At 41.0% G+C, this 14,190-nt stretch overlaps 1 protein-coding gene across 3 annotated transcripts in view; it reads right to left on the bottom strand.

The window, feature by feature from the left end:
- Window positions 1–1,257: 1,257 nt before the first annotated feature.
- The window catches only part of DCUN1D2 (defective in cullin neddylation 1 domain containing 2), a 44,499-nt gene continuing 31,566 nt past the window's right edge, over window positions 1,258–14,190 (bottom strand). For all 3 annotated transcript variants that reach the window (XM_075918451.2, XM_075918450.2, XM_075918452.2), the window contains 2 exons: window positions 10,382–10,478; window positions 1,258–9,505 (listed from right to left, as the gene is read on the bottom strand). In XM_075918451.2, the coding sequence (XP_075774566.1) occupies window positions 9,426–9,505; window positions 10,382–10,478 (177 nt within the window). In that variant the 3' untranslated portion in view covers window positions 1,258–9,425. The remainder of the gene's footprint in view (window positions 9,506–10,381; window positions 10,479–14,190) is intronic.

The following is a 14,190-nucleotide window of genomic DNA, read 5'->3' as shown; positions in this document are numbered from 1 at the left end:
GCTTTTAGCTCAGGCACTAAGCGCTAGAGCAGGGGGTGCCAAACCCATTAAATGAAGACTGCCAAAACAGCCGCACCAAAATTGTGGAAGGGGGGGGGGGAGGGAAATTGCTGGCAGGCTTTTTTGGTCGCATCAGGCGCCTGTCAGCCACCACCATCTTGCCGGCGCCGGATGGCTCTCTTGTACCCAGCGAGCACAGGAGGCTGGGCCTGGGAGCCGATTGTAGGGGCGCATGGGGCAGCTTCATGAGCCGCACTTTTAGGAGTGAAGAGCGAGCCGTGGGGTGGCCACTCCTGCTTTAAAGGACCCAGATTTGATTCTGCCTGTTGGCGTGCCACTTTCTTAGAGTGTCTACTTAACTGTAGGCTATTGGTATATTTTTTTACCTTACTCCAAGACTGCTTCAGTGAAAAAGTAAACAACCTGTTTTACTAATTAATTTTCATGCTTGAAGATTACTTTCATAACCAAGGACTCTCTATATTGTCAATCATGTTATGTGACTTAAAAAACCCAAGGTGTCTGCCGCCCCCCATTAGTGCACTCTCAAGTCAATTATTAAAATCATAATATAACATATGCATGTGATTTAAGGCCAGATGGGAGATCAATAAGACAAGACAGAGGCCTACACCTGCTTCTTAAGGAGCATAGGTGGTGTGTTGGAAAGAATGCCACTGGAAACCAGGATCTGTGACCAGATAGAGAATTGAGGCAGAAGGAGCTGATGGAAGGAAGCTTATTTTGGAGTTCACAGGATGGACCTGAGACAGATGTTTAGTCAACTATATAGTACCTTAACCATTCCACTGCTGCAGTTAAATATTACAAGGAGGATTTCTGCAATTTTTGAAATCTGAGGTTGACCAGCTAATCTAAATGGACAATTTTATTTTAAGCCCAAATACTAAAAACCTAATTTTTGTTATATCTTTATCATCTTCTAACAAATAAGTTGAACTGTAAAAACACCACGCTTTACAAGATTTCCAAACCAGAAAGGAGACAAAAACTATACACCAAACATTGTTATTATTTTGATGCATTATATTGAAAGTCTATTTATTCTTTATCCATTGCAACAAAATTTACAGATGTACAGCTCTCTTAGCAGCAAGACTTTCATGAGGTGCATTGCATGAGTGAATGCCTGCAGGCTTGTTCTCCTTAACATGACAGACATGATAAATCACATTGATTTAGAACTATCAAGTAAAAACTCCATGATTCATTTAAGATTGCCTAACAAGTCAAACCAAATTGGCACCAACTTAAAAAAATATATATACAGTGTGTCTAGGCACTAATACTTTACGTGTAAACAACCTGATAACAGATTTCTGTATAATTTAGTTATAAACAGGTCAGCCTAGATGCTATCAAGATACCAGTTTACCTAAATGCCAAGTCATAGCCTGTCCCCTTTGAATGAATTTGAACAAGGGACAAAAGCAATCGGTAAAGCAAAAGTAATTATGTGAAAGCTAGACATTTATATTTAACATGCCTCTGGCTTAACAACAAAGTGGTATTGTTGGGTGATATTACGTCAGAGGATGTAGGCTAAATTCTCAACTCAGTCACAGAGGTGCAGAAGATCAGCAGCAACATGGAAGTGAGCTGCCTCAGCCAAGCGATAATGAATTACATCGTACTGGCCAGCTAAATTTACAAACTGTGCTGCCATCCTATTAACCCTGTCCAGTCTTCTTCGCATGAAAGCTGTTTTCATAAAGTAAGGTTTAAAAGTGGGTGGATGAAAGGTCAGATATCCAGGGAAACTGAAGGTCTTCAGGAGCACTGAGTACTCCCTTCCACTGGGCACAGGAGACAAGCCCTACGTGGCTGCAAAGACTCAGCTGAGTGATAACTTCAATATTTTTAAAATGTTTTCCCTTAATAAAAATTAATTTTATACTGTACATAAATTGAACAAAAGGTGAAGGGATGTCAATTAGATTGATTCTAGCAAGTGTTCAGCATGACTAAATGTTTCACAAACTCTGCTGTAATGGATGCTACTTAACTGCCTATAATGGAACTATTGATTAAACAATTCATGCTTAATTTGTAATGTATGTGTAACTATATTTGAGGCCATAATCATCTGATACAATAATCCTTTTATTGCATTTGGTTGGATAAAAGTAGTTGAGGATATTGAAAAGTCTTAACATTTTATATCTAATGGTTATAGACTACCTATATGGTTTTGTAAAAACTGCATTCCTTTCTGCTTTTCTTGCTTTAGTTTCACTGAAGTTCTGTAAAATCATTTAAATTATGCATACAAATGTATTTCTAAGCAGATGCCTCATAGATTAGTTAAAATAAAACTGTTATTTCTTAGTTACTACATATACTATATACTAATAGCCCATATAGATAGGGGAATGATGTCTAAGGACTGAGATACTGACATCTAGTGGATAAATTATCAGGCAAGACATTTACAAATGCTCAATACGGGTAAAACTTGACTAAGAATAATTTTAAAAAGTTGCCAAAGGTTTATTTAGAACATGTCTACTCTGGAACTTATTACAGGAAATTTCTGGATTCAGACAAAAAGATTTTCACCCCCACTTTTTACCAACATGCACAATTTAAATTCATACAAGTGGAAGAAAGAACGGAGGTAATATTTCCCTTGTCAACATGATGTTTATGGAGAGAGGGATTATTATTGGAGGTAGTCTTCACATATTAGAAGTCAAGTACCTATTAAAAAGTCAAAATATTAAGAGGGTTTTTTTTAAATACTATGAGTCTTACAGATCTTCATGATTGATAAAGCAAAATGGTACAAGAAATTATGAAATGTTTACATTATTGATATATAATATACTCTAAATATTAAGCAATCAATAAATTACATAGCTCAGGTTAGTTAATGCCCTATCATCTTTAAAGATCTTATGCCAATTCAGCTCTAACTAAAGTTGTAAGTAATTAACAGCTTTTACTTTCACAAACTTTTACTACGATGACACACTCAGAAGGATGAGGTAGTGTTTACAAGAGCCCTGTATGTTAATGTAATATGTTGAATGCTTTCCAATGAAACATCTCTCATATGCACTTTTTGTGCTTATGGATAGGAAGACAGTCTAAACAAAGATCAAATTAATTGCTTGCATTAAACCACAGCTATCATTTGCAGAAATGTACAGATCACAAGAAAAGAGAGATGATTCACCAAATTCAGACTTGGTATAAACAGATGCAACTCCACTGAAGCCAATGGTATTGAACCCACTTATATCACAAGAAGAGATTAGTCATCTTGTGGAGTTACTATGATTTTCTGAGACATACATCCATATGGGGGTGCTCCATTTCAGGTGCTCATGCTCTTCTCAAGTCCCAGATAAGACAATTTCCATTTTCAGAGACTGCTTGGTCTATAGATTTGTCTTAATGTATCCTTGCCCTTCACACTGAGGCTATATAGGGTTGTGTGAATGAACCTCCCTCAGTTCCTTTTCCATCTAAGCGTTCCAGAGAGCACAGTCCAAAGTAGAGGGGAGGAAGGACAGGGTGAGGAGCACACACAGTGACACTCATCTGAAAGGAAAACAGTTACTGCATAGGGTGAATACCCTCTTCTTCTTTGCATAGCATCCCTAGGGAGAGTGCACTTCCTGTGGGGATATTACTTGGAAGTCACCTGGAGCAGGGAGCTTCAGAACTGAAGAAAGGACCACAATACCAAGTGCTGCATCTGAATAAAAAAGGCATAGATAAGGCTTAGTGTTGTATGTACTGAATGTATGTACTGAAATTACTGGAATGTTTTTGAGTAATACCCTAATACCCTAGGGCTACGTCTAGACTGGCATGATTTTCGTTTAGACTGGCATGATTTTCCGCAAATGCTTTTAACGGAAAAGTTTTCCGTTAAAAGCATTTGAAGAAAAGAGCATCTAGATTGGCACGGACGCTTTTCCGCAAAAGCACTTTTTGCGGAAAAGCGTCCGTGCCAATCTAGACGCGCTTTTCTGCAAAAAAGCCCCGATTGCCATTTTCGCGATCGGGGCTTTTTTGCGCAAAACAAATCTGAGCTGTCTACACTGGCCCTTTTGCACAAAAGCTTGCGCAAAAGGACTTTTGCCCGAACAGGAGCAGCATAGTATTTCCGCAAAAAGCACTGATTTCTTACATGAGATCGTCAGTGTTCTTGCAGAAATTCAAGCGGCCAGTGTAGACAGCTGGCAAGTTTTTCCACAAAAGCAGCTGCTTTTGTGGAAAAACGTGCCAGTCTAGACACAGCCTAGATGTTCCTTGTAGAATGGTAGAATGTACTGTCACCTGTAGGGAAGAGAGGTCTAAGCACCAGGTGCACCATGACAAGTGACAATACACCAAGAGATCCATCTTGACAATCTCTTGGTAGAAGTTATGGACCCCCTGGATCTGTCTATAATGTAAATGAACAGTGGAGGTGACTTCTGAAATTGCTTGGTCCTATCTAGTTAAAAGGGCATTGGCATCTTAACTTCCCATGTATGAGACAGATGTGGTTTTGGAAAAAGCCAGAAGATTACTGGACTGATTCAGATGAAATTCTGATAGTACCTTAGGTAAGAATGTAAGGTGTGGGTGTGCAGAAATATTATCCCTGAATAACTCCATAAAATGGGAAGGAAGGTCTGCCATCAAGGCCCCATTTCTCTGTTGATACAGGCTGACAAAGCAGCTACCAAACAGGCAATCCTCATGGATGAGTGAAGCCATGAACAGACTGTCCTTGGTTTGAATGGAGGTCTTGTGAGACATCTAAATATGAAGTTCAAGTTCCCAGTTGGAGTGGGACCTCTCACTTGAAGAGAGCTTCCCAAAAACCTTAATACATCTAAATACTCAGGGTGAACAAAGAGAGAAAATCCTTCTACCAGAGGCTTAAAAGTTGACTTTGCAGCCAAATGAACCTTAAATCGAGCTAGCCAATAAACTAGATTTCTTTATGTCCAATAGCTAGTCCAGATAGCTGAAAGGAACAAGAATTCTTACACTCATCAGTGGCATTGAAACCAATGGTGGACTTTTCTCCACTTCTGCAGGTTAATAATTTGGATTGACTCCATTCTATTATTCAGTGACACGTGTACTTCCATAGAACAGGTAGATCCTAATCATATGAATAATTGAGGAATTATGCCCAGAGATAGAGGATTCTCAGGTTGGGGTGAATAGATTACCCAAAGCTGGGGAGAGGAGATGAGGAATGATAAATGTAATTGCTGCCTTGATGCACAGCTGAAGCAGATAAGAATACCAAGTTTGCCTCAGACTGGTCAGTACTATAAGGATAATGTTGACATGGTCATGTCTGACCCTGTTCAGCAGTCTCTTCACCATGTTAGAGGAAATGTACAGACTAGCCTCTTCATGCAAGACAGGAGAAAGGTGTCTCCCAGAGACCGATAGCTTACTTCCTCTTGAGCAAAACAGAAAATACTTCTTATTCCTGGTGGTAGCGAAGAGGTCCATGCCTGGTAATCCCTAGTTCTGGAATAAGTGGTGGAAATTTTGGTGAAACACCTGCTGAGGGCATCTGCTATGGTGTTCTGAACTCCAGAGAAGTAAATGGCTGAAATTTGGATCCAATAGGCACACCAATTCCACAGCTTTGTGTCAGTGCAAAAGGAGGGGGTCTTGCTCTCCCCATTTTTTATTGACACAGAACACGCAAGCCACACTGTCTGTCATGACCCAGCTGCACTTCCCCAGATGACTGGTAAGAAATGAAGATAAGCATTCCTGACTGAAGTCCAATCAGTTGATGTGGAGATGGATTTCCCTCTGCCCTAGAATTGTGAGGGCACTGAAGTGAGTTCCCCATTCCAATAGAGATACACCTGTTATCACAATTATTGTTGGAATTGGGCAAATTAAATCAGTACCTATACCAATGCTGAACGGATCTTTTCATCCGTATATGGAATTTTTTACATGAAAAGGAACCCTGATCTGCTTATTCAAACTGTCTCTGGTTGGTGAATAGATTGTTTTGAGCTAGCCTTGGGAGCACCAGAGCTGAAATCTTGCAAGACTCTGTCTTCACGACGAAGCTGCCATATGACCTAGGAGCTGTAGACAGTTTCTTACTGAGGATTGAAGTCTCTCTTTAACGGTCCTGATTAGAGGTGATAAAGTTAAGAATCTCTCCCTGGAAAGGTATGCCAGAGCGGTCATTGCATTCAAATACATCCCTATGAACTATACTCTCTGCACAGGGATCAGTATGGATTTTCCAATTCCGAACTTTAATTCCTGGAAAAGAAAAAGGGATGTCTGAGCAGATGATAGTACTGCTTTGTAAGCCTGACCTTTAAGCAGCCAGTCATCAAGGTAGACTAAAACAATCTATGACTAAGATAAGCGATTACTACAGGTTGTACCTCCCTTAACCAGGATTCCCTAGTCAAGCAACATCTGTGGTCCGGCATGGACCACGGATGTTCCTGGACCACAGAGCCCAGGAAGAGGGAGGTCTGGTGGAAGGGGGGGGCAAGAGTGCCGTAAGGGTCACTGGCGACTCAGTCAGGAGCCCAGAGTGTGTGTGTGGAGCGTGTGGGAGGACAGTTGGCATGGTGGGGAGTTCTGGCCCCCATGGCCGGTGAGCTCTATCCTGGCCGTGGTCCTCTGGCCCTGGCCAAGGAGCTTCAGCGGCCAGGGAACTCCAGCCCCAGAGACAGCCAGGGAACTCTGGCCCGGGCTGCAGAGCTCTGATTCCAGCTGCGGAGCCAGGCAGCTGCACAACTCTGCCCTAGCTGCTCAGCTCTGGCTGTGGTGCTCCGGCCCCGGCAGCAGCGGGGCCGGGAAGAACCTGGGGGGCTGAGGCAACAGCAGGGGCCCTAGCCTGGTGACAGCACAGCCACAAGGGGAGATACCTTCCCTGGTCCGGCAAATCCCCTTGTTCAGGACCAGTCAGGTCCCGATGGTGCAGGACCAGCGAGGTTCAACCTGTATTGCTACGACCTTTAGGAACACCATTAGAATAAAGGAAAGGCCAAAGGGAAGTACTTTGTATTGAAAATGTTCCTCTCCTATAGTGTAAAACAGATAATTTTTGTTTAATAGGTGTACTGCTGTATGCAAGCTGGTTTTCAGCTGTGAACCTACAAGATACCTATCTCCTGCCTCTGGTATAAGGATTATTGCTGCCAGAGTCACCATCCTGAACTTTTGAAACTTTCCAAATACTCTGAGTGGTCTTAAATCCAGAAACTGATCTCCACCCTTCTTTGGCACAAGAAAATACCTCAAACAGAACCCTCTTCCCTTATGAGGAGCTGGGACTGGCTCTACTGCTCCCGATTGAAGGATACAGTCTATTTCTTATCTTAGTAAAGGCTTGGGAGGAGTCCTTGATGAGAGAATGAAAAGTGGGCAGTGTAGCCTGTTATGATCTTTAGGACCCACTTGTGATCTGCCTCCAAGCATACTGGAAATGGGAAAAGTAGTCTTCAAAAGGGAGGGGGGTGGCGCAAAGAATTGTATACTGCTGAACCTGAGGTTTGGGAGATTCAAGCCCCTAACCATCTTGTCAAAATTGTTATTTCAATGACGACTTGAAACTTGTGCAAGGAGAAGGAGCAGCCTTCTTTCTCTGCAACTTATGTCTCTTCCTGGGGGTTTGGTGGATATGTGAAATCCAGAGAACTGAGATGGACAAGATCTCTGGACTCTCTTTCTATATATCCAAAGATTTTAAAATGGCTAGATACTCATCTGTGGTTTCTGCAAACAGCTTTCAGTCATTAAAGTGGAAGTGTTCAAGTGCTCTGAACCTCTCTTGGAAACCTTGGGAGTTGGAGCGATAACACCTTGTGCATAACTACCATCACAGAAATGGACCTGGCAGTGGTGTATGTGGCATCCAGGAGTGCTTGAAAGACCAGGAAGAAGTTAGACTTCTGGGAGCTATGTGAGTTTCCCAAGCAGTAGTTTTAGGGTAACCGCCACTGAGAAATGTCTGAATCCTATAGAGCTAGATGTATCATGTCAGGAGAGAAACGCTCCCTAGGGGGAGGGAGAGGCACAAAATTAATCCTCACACTACCAATCTACTGACAGTTATCGAATACTAACACTAAACTATAAACAAGAAGCTAGCCGAGGCACTCTCAAATCTGTGCAACCCCATATAATCTCAGTATGAGGAATAAAGATGTAAAGCATGCATGCACAGGCCAAACAAACATGGCTAACAGAAAATCTCTGAGCAAGGGTTTAAGGTGCATTCACATCTGAAGTGGAGCACTAACAGGGATCCTATTCAAAGAACTATTACTTGTTTTATAAAGCATTTAGACCAAGATGCAAGAATCTTAATAATGTAGAGAAATAAATCAATTCCCTGCCAAAAGTTTTCAAGGGAGGTTAAGATATACTGTATGTACCGTGGTTATATGTCGCCCCCCCCCCCTTCCATTTCAGGGTTGAGATCAGATCAGAAACTGCATGCACAGAATATGGCCTTTAAATGGAACCTACCTGTTTTAAGGCAAATTGAAGACTATTAAAATTCTCAAATCCCAACAATTCATTATTTACACAAAAGTAAATGGAAAATGGAAAGTTGAAGAAAAACTAAATTATGTTTATCTATCAAACATGAATTATAAAAATGCATCTTTGGTTGTTTAAGGGTCTAAGTAAAAAAAAGAAAGACTAATCAATCAACATTGTAAATAATGATATTCAAACCATCCTTGGACTCAAAACAAAGCACAGCTGTCCTTGTTCAACAATGCTATTGATAACCAACATAACCAAACGTACTTCACGTGAACACAGTGATGAAAAAATTAATCTTACAAGGGGAAAAAAACAGACATGGTCAATCTGTACATTACTGAGATCTTAAAATATAATTCTAGAATCCTGGCACCAAGAAAAAAGTGTTTTGTTACAAATTTATATTAGGGCACAGTTACACAGAGCTCACTTGTATAAAAATACAACATACTACATACGTTTTATTTAGGGATTTAATTTATATACCACAAATACTGCTTTTAATATAAGTACAATATAATACAGTTTTAATTATGTAACTGCTGGTGTTCATCTTGGATCATGAACTGAATGGCATGCCGTGCTGTCAAAACTTTAAAATGGCCTCTAGTTAAACTTCTCCAAAGTATAAAATCATGCAAAATCTACATCCTATATGATACAACCAGTACAATAATTGAAGCCAAAATCCTACGAACAGCTTGGGCTATCTTGAGTTTCTTCTTGCAGTGTTGAGTCAGCCACCATTTTCTTTAGGCAGAAGGAGCAATTTCAAGTTTTGTCAGTGGCATCTTGCCACGACTACTGAAACCAGTGAGTGTGCACAGTTATTGGCGAAAGGTCTTCATTACCTGATAGAGTTCAGACTGCAAGCTTAGTCCATTTAGAAGTGTCCATGGTTAAGAAGTTTTACGCTTTATTCCTGTGACTACCGGTCGTGCATATTCCACAAAATCATCTATGAGAACAGGCCATGCTCCTAAAGAGAAGTTAAACAATGTAAAAAAATAATAGCTATAAAAACTTAAACCTATTTAGTCTTTAAACACATGGCATATCAACTTCGCAGCATGACCTAGATCTTAGTCACTGGACTGGATATAACATAGTAAGCAATTTTTCACAAAGAAATTTTGCCTAACTAATGAAATAAAATATTAAATCATGCTCTCTCTGAGCTATATCTTTTATAGCAAAAACGATTTGCATGTTGTATCAATTCATATTATGAGAGGTTTACAATAAATTTGAGTTGAAAGCAAGATTATGGTACTCCAATTAGAGGCATGGGAACTATCTACATCCATAAAGGTACTCAATATGTTTGCAGATTTGAGGCCACAGCATACATTTTAGTGAGAATACAAAAATACAGAAAGATATTTGTCTCCTTTTATATGTTTTTACTGGAAGAGATAAAATTTGTAGTTTTTATTATTAGACGTTTACATTGATTATGAACTAATGGATATTCTCAAATTTAATTTTTATTTCCAGACTTCTATAAACTTAAAAGGCTTAAAATATGTTTTTCTAAGTTTAGCAGTCTTAATGTAAAGCTAAAAAAAAGTGTATGAGAATACATAATATTATTGTGGTTCTTGTAACATAAAGGTGAGAGATAGCAGGTACTGTACCAATGCAGAGACTGCTAACTGTCATCTGTATATTAAAGCAAGGTCCAATTCAGACTCCTTACAGACGGTGTTCTGTACAGTAAATATGATCAAGTATATCCGTAGCTTTAATCTTAACAGACTGTTTAAAACGTTAGGTATAAGTTGTATTTTCATGTTTATTCACAGCAGTATGTTAATTTTGCTTAAATCCAATGTTTAAAATTCATATTCATTACCTTCTTCATCATAGTTGGACATATCATCTGCAATCATATTTCCAAAATCTAACAAAAGATTCCAAGTATCTTTTGGGATTGATCTTTTATGGTGTTCCTATGATAATATGAAACAAATTATGTTTAAGATATGTTCAAATGTTGCTAAATTTTAAATTCAAATTTTACTAACAAAAAAATCTTACAGTCATATATTAACACATCCTGCACAATGCTCTTTACGGATGTTGAAAGCTAAGAAAACTACAGAATAAAATATTCTAAAAATGGTAATTATATAAAGCATATTTAATAGTAATGATTTATTTCTCCTGCTCTATTATTATTATTACCATCACTATTATTAAGTTTAAGAACAGTGACTGTTAGAATCAAGTACTCAGATAAGAAATCAATCAGCCGTCCAGATACCTACTCCCCATGTACAGTTCTGGTAGTTTCAACTTGTTGATAGCTTCTGTACGATCAGGGTATGTCTAGACTGCATCCCTCTGTTGGCAGAGGGATGCAGATTAGGCAGGTTGACATTGCAAATGGAGCAGGAATTTAAAAATCCTGTGCCTGATTTGCATAAAAATGGCCACCGCGTTTTGCCAATTCAGCACTTTGTCAGCAAAAAGCGGCAATTTAGAGGGGGATCTGTCGAGAAAGTAAGCCTTTTTCGACAGATCCTGTAAGCCTCCTTGCAGGAGGCATAAGGGATCTGTCAAAAAAGGCTTTCTTTTTTGACAGATTCCCCCTCTAGACTGCCACTTTTTGCTGACAAAGTGTGGAGTTGGCAACACGCGGTGGCCATTTTTATGCAAATCAGACACCCTCAGACTGCATTTCTTAACTGCCCTTCCCAGATTTGAAAGCTGCAAGATCAGCTCTTCTGGTCAGCTCGGGGAAATGGTCACCAAATATAATGAGGAATCAAAAACAAGTGTGAGTGTGGGGGGAGGGATCCTCCACAGACAGAGGATACAGATTGAGGCAGGCATAAAGTTGCTGGAGAGAGGACAGGAGATTGTGAATGAAAACAGTCAATGGCAAAGAGACAAAATCCTGTCACAGGTGAATAGCAGGCTAGATACACTACCTAAAAACTTAGGGCTGGTCCTATAAGGAAACCAAGTGAAACCTCTGCTGCTTCCATATTTACGTGATGAATCCCTATTAGATCATAAGCATTTCTGGTGCCTCAGTTTTTACTAGAGTTGCAACAGATAAATTCCTATAAAATTACATTTTAAAAAACAAGAGATGACTGTTCTTCGTATTTTGCATTGGCATGCAGATCAAGGCACATTAAGATTTAAGAACATATGACTCAGAAGTACATTAACTCTTCTGGATTATAAAATAACAGAATATTAGATTAAAACACAACCTGTGGACCCAACTGGCCTGACCCTGCTACATGTGCAGGGGAGAAGGCTGCCCAGGAAGGAGAGCAGCACTTTACTTCAGATGTGAAGAAAGCCTGGTCGCAGCCCAGATGGCTAGCTTGCCACCGAGACAAGTCCCTGCTAGAAAGGATGACCAGATCTTGAAGGATCAGTTGAAGCAAATGGCGTCTGAAGCTAAACCTGAGATAGAAGGGAAGAGTCCCACCAAATAATTGTAAGACAACCCTGTTTAGAGCTGTGATTTTCTATTCTTTATTCAACTCAAGTGTGCCTTGGGCAGAAGGCCTACGCACCATGACCTTAGACCTTGCAAGAAACAGTTAAGTAATGAGGGGGGTGCCACAGAGGTAACCTGGTCACAATCTGATACACACAGAAAATTACATTAAAAGATCATCATCAAGGCTACATGGTCAAGCACTACAAAAAGTTAAGCAGTGCCAGAATTAAGATTGCCTGTGCAATCTAATTCAGCCCCCTTGTACATATGCAGTCTTGAATTGATGATCACAGATTAATTTTTCCATGGGATCTTTGCCTCATTCAGTGTACAGAATGGACTGTGCTTAATGAGTAGAGATCAGAAAGGGAGGACTCCATGATTCAGAGAAGCTATGAGCTAAACAAGTAGGCTACGTCTACACTGGCCCCTTTTCCGGAAGGGGCATGTTAATTTCAGCCATCGTAGTAGGGAAATGCGCGGGGGATATTTAAATCCCCCGCGGCATTTAAATAAAAATGTCCGCCGCTTTTTTCCGGCTTTTAGAAAAGCCGGAAAAGAGCGTCTACACTGGCCCCGATCCTCCGGAAAAGGGCGCTTTTTCCGGAGGATCGGAGCCAGTGTAGACGCTCTTTTCCGGCTTTTCTAAAAGCCGGAAAAAAGCGGCGGACATTTTTATTTAAATGCCGCGGGGGATATTTAAATCCCCCGCGCATTTCCCTACTACGATGGCTGAAATTAACATGCCCCTTCCGGAAAAGGGGCCAGTGTAGACGTAGCCTACTTCAAAGTAGGAATAAGATCCTCCGGAAAAGGGCGCTTTTTTCAGAGGATCGGGGAGTGTAGACGCTCTTTTCCGGCTTTTCTAAAAGCCGGAAAAAAGCGGCGGACATTTTTATTTAAATGCCGCGGGGGATATTTAAATCCCCCGCGCATTTCCCTACTACGATGGCTGAAATTAACATGCCCCTTCCGGAAAAGGGGCCAGTGTAGACGAGCCCGTACAGTCCAGCAAAGGGGACATGGAATCCTGAATGGTACTGACCCAAATCCCCAGGTAAGTGCAAGAATGATGAAGAAACTGAGTCCTGGAGCAAGTTAAATTTTGCATGAATCTTTCTCTCTCCCATGGTGTTTAAAATAAAGCAACTATTTTTAGAAATCTTTCTGCAAAGTCTGTTTCTATTGGTTACAACTATCACGTGTCCTAAAGAATGCCCACAATCTGAAGCTCTGGGAAAGGATGTGCTTGAATTCCTGGGATGTTTTAGGGGCTCATTACTGGTCCTGGGGCTAAGGCAGCAGGACTGTTGTTGTTGAACTTCATGAAATGGTATTAAACAGAAGTCTGTGCCCATGGGTAGCAGGTGAAGCTCCCATTTGCGAAGGCTAGCCCCAGCTCCCCCCTTCCTCCCACCCAGAGGAGGTCTTAGCATCCCGCTCATTTGGAGGAGCCCTGGGTCTGCCGAAACCATGAACGTCCTCCTTCCCACCTACCCAGAGGCGCCCTGGGCTAGCTGCTTATGTGCTGCAGAGGAATGCAGGTTGCAAAGCAGCTGAGATAGTATTTGGTACTCAGCTTCCTGGGCTCCTCAGTAATCTTTCTGGAATCCAGGGATGTCGCTGTGGATGATCTCCAACAAGAAGTTGGAGGTTATCTGTTCCGAGGTGCTGCAGAAAAGGGGGAGACAATCTGTAAAGGGATGGGTGGCAGTTTTCAGTGTGAAATGAGGAGAGAGTTCTGTAGGCTTCTCAACCAACCCATCAAAACTGTCTTTTCAAGATGAAGGACTACAGGACTTGCCTGAGAACATGAACAACATGTAATGGAGACTTGCAGAGCTCTCTCCCTGCTGTGGCCATAGTACTTTTCTGATCTTGAAATCACAGCAAAGAGGATGGAGGGAAGCAAGCTGGGCTGTGGCCTCAAAGGAAGAGGCAGGGTAAAGGTAGAATGGGGCCATAGGGTTGAAGAACAGGGACAGGGCCATGGACAGATCCCAATCTCTTTAAGCTGAAGAACCTGGGCTTGTTCCTCTGAGGTTCATACGATCTGTGTATACTGAGATGGAGACTGGGCTGAGTATTGAGTGGCTGAGGGATCTACTTTCTTTTGTATCCAAGTGTACAGATCCAAAGGGATCAAAAGAGTAGTTAGCCCTTGAATCTTTTAATGTGTGGAAGGAGGCACCAATCTT

Source organism: Pelodiscus sinensis, chromosome 1 (genome assembly GCF_052426305.1).
Source record: "Pelodiscus sinensis isolate ZL-2025 chromosome 1, ASM5242630v1, whole genome shotgun sequence".
Classification (NCBI taxonomy): Eukaryota; Metazoa; Chordata; order Testudines; family Trionychidae; genus Pelodiscus; species Pelodiscus sinensis.
This window is presented reverse-complemented; position numbering and strand designations above follow the sequence as displayed.